This window comes from Acomys russatus, unplaced genomic scaffold, assembly GCF_903995435.1.
Source record: "Acomys russatus unplaced genomic scaffold, mAcoRus1.1, whole genome shotgun sequence".
Lineage (NCBI taxonomy): Eukaryota > Metazoa > Chordata > Mammalia > Rodentia > Muridae > Acomys > Acomys russatus.
This window is the reverse complement of record NW_026131939.1, coordinates 45282-54218: the sequence shown is the minus strand read 5'-3', so window position 1 is coordinate 54218 and position 8937 is coordinate 45282. Positions and strand designations below refer to the sequence as shown.

The window sequence follows — 8937 nt, the reverse complement described above, 5'->3', positions numbered from 1 at the left end:
ATATATACATACATGAAAGAAATCTAAATGGAATCACCAAATAGCAGGGAGACAAAGCCCCAATTAGACATTTTTCTCCTCCTAATGAAATTTCCAGGGCCAGAAATCAGTTACATATAATTGAATTGTTGGCCAAATGAGGCCCATGAAAACCCCCAAATAACTAAGACTATTGCCAAAGCTATTGATTGTTACCTATCCATTGAGTCTTAGACCCTATTGCTGAAGACAACATCTGTATATCTCACTGAACACAGAAACATTGAGTTGGTGCCTAAATAGAGCCTTCATCCATACTGACTTCTGTTTATGGTACTGAAAGGTACTCTGCACACTAGCAGAAGAGAAAATCCAGCTGAAACCTTTTGATATACAATGGTAGCCTGCCTGCATGATGTGCTGGCATAATAGTGGCACAAGCAAACACTGTGGAGATAACTAACAGTTATTTTATTGGATTTAAGGCCTACTCTGTGAGATGAAACCCATGCCTGACATTGCTCAAATGACCAAGAATCTGACACTGGATAGGCCTAGAGGAAAACCATACACTATTTTTCTGCTAAAGGAATGTAGCAATGAAATGACTTCTAAGTTATCCATCATCAGAGAAGCTTTCTCCTGCAGTAGAGAGTAACTAATACAGAGGCCAACAACTTGATAATATGCAGAGAGTAAAAGACTTTGGAACATTCCATCTTTATTATTATTCTTTTTTTCCTCTTTTCTTCTTTTAAATTTAATTAATTTATTCAGACTACAACTCAATTGTTATCCCATCATTTGTATCCTCTAGTTCCTTCCTCCCTCCTGCTTTCACCCTATTCCCTTCCCCTAGGTCTATGACCAATGGGGACCTCCTCCCCCACTTTATGGTCATAGGCTATCAAGTCTCATCTTGGTAGCCTGCTTATTCTTTCTTTGAGTGCCACCAGGTGAAACATTCCATCTTTAATGAATGGGTACATGAAATCCCTCCCCTTAAGATGGATGGCACCATGGAAACTATTTTCCAGACACAACAGGACTGGTAAATGTATGAATTCATATCAACTGTGGCATTATGCATAGAGCCTGCACAATTCAGGCCAGATATGGTCCCAGCACTGAGATAGGGCAATAGACACAACCCCATCTGCAACCAAGGAGCTTTCTTCGATTAGTTTCTCCAAGGGATTCTCATTGGAGGTACAGACCACAGTTAAGTGCAGGCTCCATACCCAGCAGTAGATGGCCAGTACAAATAAACTCAATGATATTTTTGGTGATTTTATTTGTTTGTTTGGGCCATCTCTTTTTTTTTAACCTTTGGGGTCTTTTGCTTGTATATTATGGTTTCTGATTTTCGAGGGTTTTGGAGTGTGTGTGTGTGTGTGTGTGTGTGTGTGTGTACGTGTGCATGCATTTCTCATGATCTTTGTTTGTTTGTTTTATTTGTCTTTGTCTTTTATTTGCCTGTTTGTTTTCTTAAGAGAAAGAGAAAGAAGGCATGGAGTTAGAAGATTGGACAGTGAGAAGAATCTGGAAGGAGATAGGGTTGAAGAACTGCAATCAGTATATATTTCAGGAAAAATAACTTTATTTTGGGGATTTCAACAGCTCTTGGCCATCCAAAAGACACCCAAGTGCTGCCCTGGCACCATGGTTCTGGTTAGATAGACATCACTACAACAAACAAATATGTGATAGAGAGAGGTATAAAAGAAAAAATGGAATAGTGCGTGTTCAAGGGATGGAAGCAGAACTGGAGACTGGATGGTGGTGACAGGTGAGAGAGAAGACTGAGGGCCAGATACAGTCATTGCCTAGTAAGGATGAGGGGGTGTTGTACAATATATTCTCTGATGCATGGAACTCACAAAATCTCAGCCCCAGAATATGCTGCTGGTCTGTGGGCTCCCCCCTGGATCTGGACATCAACCTAAGCCCAAGATGAGGAAAGTTTCACTTTCTGAATTGGACCTTTCTGAAGGATGAAGATGGCTAAATTAGTGTTTGTGGGCCATGCTGTCACCCCAGCACACAAGGAAGTTTGAAATCCATGTGGACATTTGCTGTCTGTCCCACTGCCTGATTCTTTGATGATGGCCACAGGCTTTGAAGCTTTGGAGAGCCATGCTGATGTGAGTAGCATGTGTAACCACCTGAGACAATATTGAGGCTTGTGGTCCATGCATCCTTTGAATGTCATGAGTGGGTCAATGATCCTGATGTGGCAAAGGGCCATATCGATGTCTGTACCTATGTTACTACTGAAGCCATGGCAATGCTGTGGTCAGGGTTGCCGCCTGAAGCCTTGTTAATGTCAATGACCTCAGGAGGGCTGCCCCAACCCACTGGCCCATAACAGTGCTGTGGCATGGGTGTGGGAGAGCCCCTCTCAGGCCATTGCCTGGATATCCTCAGCTAATGGCTTCTAGGGAAGCTACAGGTGGAGAAAGACTCATCCTCCCTTGTAAGGTTGGCCACTAGGAATTTGACAATGCTCCAGTGAATATATGGACCATAAAATGGACTTTTTCCTTCTTTTGGGGGTGGGTAAGGTCATGGTAGAGGAGGGTCAGATATGGGAAGTCTGTTAGGTGAGTGCAATTGGGGTGCATGAAGTGAGATTCCCAAATAAGACAGAAGGAAAGAAAGAAAGAAAGAAAGAAAGAAAGAAAGAAAGAAAGAAAGAAAGAAAGAAAGAAAAAGAAAGAAAGAAAGAGAAAGAAAGAATGATGAAAAAGAAGACAACATTATTTTCAATAAAAATAAAATTATTACAAAGGATTTTCGATTCATTTATGGCAACTAAAATTGTATTGATGAATCAATATATCCTACATTAGCAATTACCAATTTTTAATACATGTTTTATTGACTCATTAAAACAGATCTATCTGTGCATTCTGTTATTAGGATATATTATTGGCTAAAAATTTAGAAAAAATGCCTATATTTAGAAATCTTTTATGGAGGGATAATTACATGCAATTACACATGGACAAAAGTCTCCCTAGAGGCTCTTAGATGCAATATACTCCAAATGGAAGTATTCACTAACTCTTAAATGAGTAACTGTGTTATCACAACATCATACAATGAGCTAATACATGGCAATAAAAGTGAAACACAAAGACATGAATGAATCTTGCCAAAATGAAGTGAAATAAAAGGTCAGACATGGGGGGCAAAGCAGTCGATGTTGATTGATTCTGTTGACACATACTTTTTAGACCTTTATAAATGAGAAGAAAATATCAATATAGTATTTGGTAGCCTTTTCTAGACAGAAAATGGTGTCTTTGTTTGGAAATTGGTATGTAAAGACTCCCTAAGAAGGCTGATTTTACTCTGTATCTAGAATAGAAAAACAGTTAAATAAGTGATAAAATTAAATTTCATTGTTACTTCCTGATTCCCAAGGGCCACATTCTACAACTTGCAGATGTTCAAAAGCATGGGCACTACCTAAATCACATAATACAGGAAATAAAAAAGTGTAATTCTTTAGGGAGTGGAAAGGGAGGTAAATTCAAAAATAATTAAGTAGATATAATAACAATGGAGATGTCTGAAAAGCCACAAGGAATCCTACAATTAACTATTTACCTATAAAAAGATAGATAGATAGATGATAGACAGATAGATAGATATAGATAGATACATACATATATATGTTTCATACATACATACATACATACATACATACATACATACATACATAGTTTTTTAACTTTCTCATTTGGGCTGATGCTATTCCCTCCAATATCCAAAGACCATGTAACAAAACTCCTAATATTTTAATAATGTTTTCAGCCCTCTTTTCAGTTGTTGGCCAGGGTTGAAGCAAAACACACATCTTATTGCTATTGCCCTTGGTTGCCCACCCCCACAGACATGGAAGATAAATTCCTGTTATTTAAGATACAACGCGCTTCAGAAACAGTACCAGAGACTTCTTGAGCTGGAATTAACATGAATACACCATAGCTGAGGACTAGCTTTCACAGTACTATAAGGCACTATGAAAACTTCCAAAAGAAGGAGGCAAGCAACAGTCTTACCAACTATGATGCCTATGAGCAACATCGATGACCCACAAGGCATATTATAACGCTAAGGGTGTAGTAGTAACATGCATTCCTTGGTGTCAACCAATAGCCGGGTAATTTGACTTAAGACATATTCAACAAGGGGCTACCATGCCTGGAACTAGAAACCTAGGTCACTACTCAGTGCTAGTAAAATCATGGTTATTGGAAGAGGCTCTACAGCTACTAGCTTACTAAACCAGCATAATCCATAACGACAATCTATACCCATATGCCCTTATATGTATTGATACATATAGTTTTTACCCTCATCAAGGAAATTTCTCTTTGTAACTGATGGAGAAAGCCACAGCCATTTGAAACGAAGAGTTGTAAAGCCTAACTCCAATGGATATACCTACAAAATAACCCCACACTTAAGATTCAGGAACACTGTGGAAGATGGCGTGGGTGGGAAGATTGTAAAACCCAGAAGGCTAGGGACTTCTGTTGTGAGTTTGTGTCTTCTGGTAACTTCAGAATCTACACCCAAAAAGTCTCACCAATATGACTGCTAAAACATGAGCTAAACAAGAACACCAATGGATATGCAAGTTGACAAGTAAAAGATCACTTCAACCCTGCACAACAACTATAGGCAACTTAAGAAAGCAAAGCTGGGAGCTATAAAGGTGGTCTTCACCAACAAAGAGAACGCCCACTTGTTTGGCTCCAAACGATCACCGTGGAAAGCATAGATGCTAGTAGCATTATATCAACAGAACATGTTATGTTTATTATATATGTGTGTATGCTTATAGGCATACAAAAACGATTACTGAAAAAGAGGCCATAAATTTAAAGGAAAGTTGGAAGGGGTAGAAGGGAGAGTTGTGGAGAGGAAACCTAAGAGAGAAATGTAATCATATTATAAGCTCAAAAATAAAATTAAAGAAAAAATGACATTTTGATGCTAATTTTCACTTATGAGACTGAGTCCATTGTTTAAAAGCCCTTAATCATCCCTGACCTCTTTTGGAATATTCCAGTTCGTATGCTTTAATTGGAGAAGGCCAATGCTGAGTACACTTGTACCTAAGTTCTGGACTCAGGTAGGCAACTTGTCTACATCTTTGCAAAGAAAATTCTGTGAGTTGTCCTTTTCAGGGCCCCCATCACTTCCTTGTTTCTTAGGCTATAAATGATAGGATTGAGCATTGGGGTGAGGACTGTGTAGAACACTGCAAGAACCTTGTCCTCTGATGGGGATCGGAGAGATCTTGGACGTAGATAGGTGTAAGCAAATGGTGCATAGTAGAAAGTTACCACAGTGAGGTGGGTGCTACAGGTAGAATAGGCCTTCTTCTTCCCTGCCCCAGAGTGCATGCAGTAGACAGCATGGAAAACACGGCCATAAGAACACACTATGCCAATGAATGGAAGCACAAGAAAAAGGACTGTGCTCACAAATACTGTATACTCATAAAGCCATGTGTCCATACAGGCCAGAGTCAACATAGCAGGGACATCACAGAAGAAATGGTTGATGGCTCTGGATCGGCAGTAAGGAATGTGCAGCGTATACCCAGTGTGAGCGCAGGAATTAATGGAGCCCAGCACCCAAGACCCTGTTATCATCAGCACACAGACTCGTTTATTCATACGTGTGGCATAGTGGAGAGGAAAACAAATAGCCACATAACGGTCATAGGCCATAGAAGCCAGCAAAAGGGTTTCAGCACCCCCAAAAGTCAAAAAGAGGAAGATCTGAAACCCACACCCAATGAAGGAGATATGCTTATTACCCAATATAAAGTCAGACACCATTTTAGGGACAATGGTAGAGATGTAATTTAAGTCGATGAGAGAAAGTTGACTAAGTAAAAAATACATGGGTGTGTGGAGATGGGAATCCAGGAGGATGAGGAGGATCATGGACAGGTTGCCAATCCAAGCTATCAGGAAGATGAGAACAATGAGAATGAAGAGGAACAAACCTATTTTTGATGGGGGAAACAATCCCAATAAAATGAAGCCTGTAGATGTTTGGTTATAACTATCCATTGGGGGCTCATTTAGATTTTCTTAGAAGCATATGCAACTGTAAGTTACATAAAAGACAATAAAATAATTCAATTCATGATTTTCACCAGACTATGATTGATCATAACTGCAAAGCAAATAACAATGTACTTTGATTCTTTTGTTTCATATATAAATCTGGAAGAAACCAACATATATAAGCAAAATACCTTACTGGAACCTGAGAACCTATCGGAGTAATACACTTATATAATGACCTTAATAAAAAAATAGATATTTTCTTTCCTAATAAAATGAGATGATGTCATGAACAGGAGGCTTCCTACTGCATTTTTAGAACCAATGTAAATGTCTACCAAATAGACCCATTTTCTTTCCTATCAGGATGACTGTTTTTTTTTTCACATACTCAGGCCCTAAGATACACACAAAGATCCAACAGTTAATGAGATCAAGAAAATTTGTATTTCTTCCTTATGCACACCCTTCACATTAATAAAAACCAAGATCTTCAAAAAGCTATAAATAATGCTTATTGACAAGTTTCAGCCACACAATGTCATTTCCTTTTTCTCCTTCATTCACATTTAGAGCACTCTTATTAGACCCTGTCTATGGACATCTACACGTCACACTCATTCCACAAAAGCCCCTTGTTGGAACCACATGGAGTATTTTGCTTTTTCTTCTCTCCTTCTTACTTTTCTCTCTTTTATCTATAACTTAAGATGAAAATTTAAACACACACATTTATGACTTTTCCATCTTAGATGAACTAGAATGATAAAAAAAAATGAATGTTGTACTTTCAAAATATGCAATGCAAAGCAGAGAGATAACTACTAAAGAGGACTTGGGATGGTTCAAATTTCACTGCAGGGTCATTAATGGACTGCAATCAGGTAGTTAATGCTGCAAGAGGAAGAGGAGTCCTGGCTCCTCAGAATGAACATGAGCATGGTCCACTCTCCTCCAGAGAGATTGCTGTCAGCAGCAGGAGGAGGATGCTGGCCCCAGAGAATGTGTCACATGTCTCTCTTCACTAAGCCCCGAGACTATCAGCCTGGAGATCTGTAGACTGAAGAGGGAGATACAGCACTTAGGAATACACAAACACATATGCATATAAACCCACAAACCTATCCCTGGGATGAGTAAGAAATGATTAAGGAAATTGTTATTTCATCAGAAAAAAATGGCATCATTAGAGGCAAATGAGAGTTATTAAGCCCATAATACAGATATCAATTATCTTAACAGGGGAAGGACAGATCCTGGTAAAGTATTCATGGAGATCCTAAAATGACCAGGGCTGATAAACTACAGTCAAAAAAAGTTACAAAGTAAGTTGGAGAACATTTGAAAGAAAAAATTCAATTAAAACATAGAAGACTGAAGATAATTATGCACATTCATGCTACTTATGTGTTCTAGTACAAGAAACGCAAATACATTTGTAAAGATGGAACATAGTTGTCAACTTCCTTCAAACACAAAGAAAATTGTGGCTTCATTAGGAAGGTGGAAGGATGAAGAGAAGGGGAAAGGTGTAATATTCAGATGGGTTTGCTCTCTGGCTGCTCTTTACAAACAAGTCTATTGTTTAAAATATCACAGACACAAGAGAGAAATAGCGAAATATTTGACCTGAGCAGGAATAGGAGTGGCTGTGGATTTCTCTTATCCTCTGAGATGTTGCTGCTCTAGCATAAAAATTTGCCAGACTTAATCATTCCAAAAGGCTAAAATTATTTCGTACATGAAGCTTGTAATAAATTGTGAGAAACAAGTGTATCTTTGAGTCTACACTTAGCAAATGAATCTCAACTGGGTACTGAAAACATGAAATTCTGGGAAAGCAGATTTTTTTATACAGTCATATCTGGATTCATCATGAGACCAACATCCTAGACTGACATTAGAGTTCATCACTTACATTAATACTTTAAGTGACCGATTGAAATGTAATGCTGACAATTATCCATGTGATTAACATGGTGATGGCCACCAACATTTGTACTTTACATAGGATATAACAATATTTCCATGATCCACTTTAATGCTGAGATGAAAATCACACAGAGAAATAATGGCTGATATATCAAATCAGTTCTTGAATGTGACATTTCTGAATTGTAAAGAAACAGTTTCAGTTAACTGTGTTTTGCAGTTCACATGTGGCAAGAGTGAGTAATGTGTCATTATTTAAAGGAAAGTTGCATCTGACAGGGAAGCAGTTTCAGCCACTGAATATTTGTCTCAAATATTTTTGAGCATTTTTACTTATATAACAAACCAAACCATGTTTATCTTCTTTCTTTCCCAAGGTGAAATAGCAATGATTCATCTATTTAAAAATGATTCAAATAAAATTTAAATTGTCTTGATTCCCCCAACCAATTGTGGTCAAGGCACTACACATGGAAAAATATTAGAAAAAGGTGGCAAGAACTTCATAGTGATTGGAGGTATAATTTATAATCTCCTCCATATTACAGGCCATGTGCCAACATGCCTGGTAACCACTAGCATAGAAAATAAAATCAAGCTAAGGAATTTTAAGCAAATTTGCCTTGATCTCTTTTCAGAAATGTAGGTAAGACAAGTTGGACACAAACATAGATATCACATATCAATTTATCTTTTAATAGATACCCTGTGTTGTTCCTCACACACGTTGAGATATTCATGAAGCAATATAACAATTGGCAGTATATACTGGTAAAGATGTAGAGAAAAAAGGAACACTTATTCATTGCCAGTGGCAGTGCAAACTGACACAGCCCTTATGAAAATCAGTGTAGAATTTCTTCAAATAGCTGAAAATCAATATACTGCAAGATGCAGCTGTGCCATTCCTGGGCATCTACCCAAAAGA

At 38.1% G+C, this 8937-nt stretch overlaps 1 protein-coding gene across 1 annotated transcript; it reads right to left on the bottom strand.

Moving 5' to 3' along the window:
* Positions 1–5141: 5141 nt before the first annotated feature.
* LOC127186671 (olfactory receptor 2L8-like) lies at positions 5142–6080 on the bottom strand. Its single transcript, XM_051142899.1, has one exon. It carries the CDS (start codon positions 6078–6080, stop codon positions 5142–5144), a length of 939 nt encoding a protein of 312 aa, XP_050998856.1.
* Positions 6081–8937: the final 2857 nt, after the last annotated feature.

What these genes read in the sequence shown, in the direction of transcription:
- LOC127186671 (XM_051142899.1), bottom strand. Translation starts at nt 6,080, where the DNA reads ATGGATAGTTATAACCAAACATCTACAGGCTTCATTTTATTGGGATTG.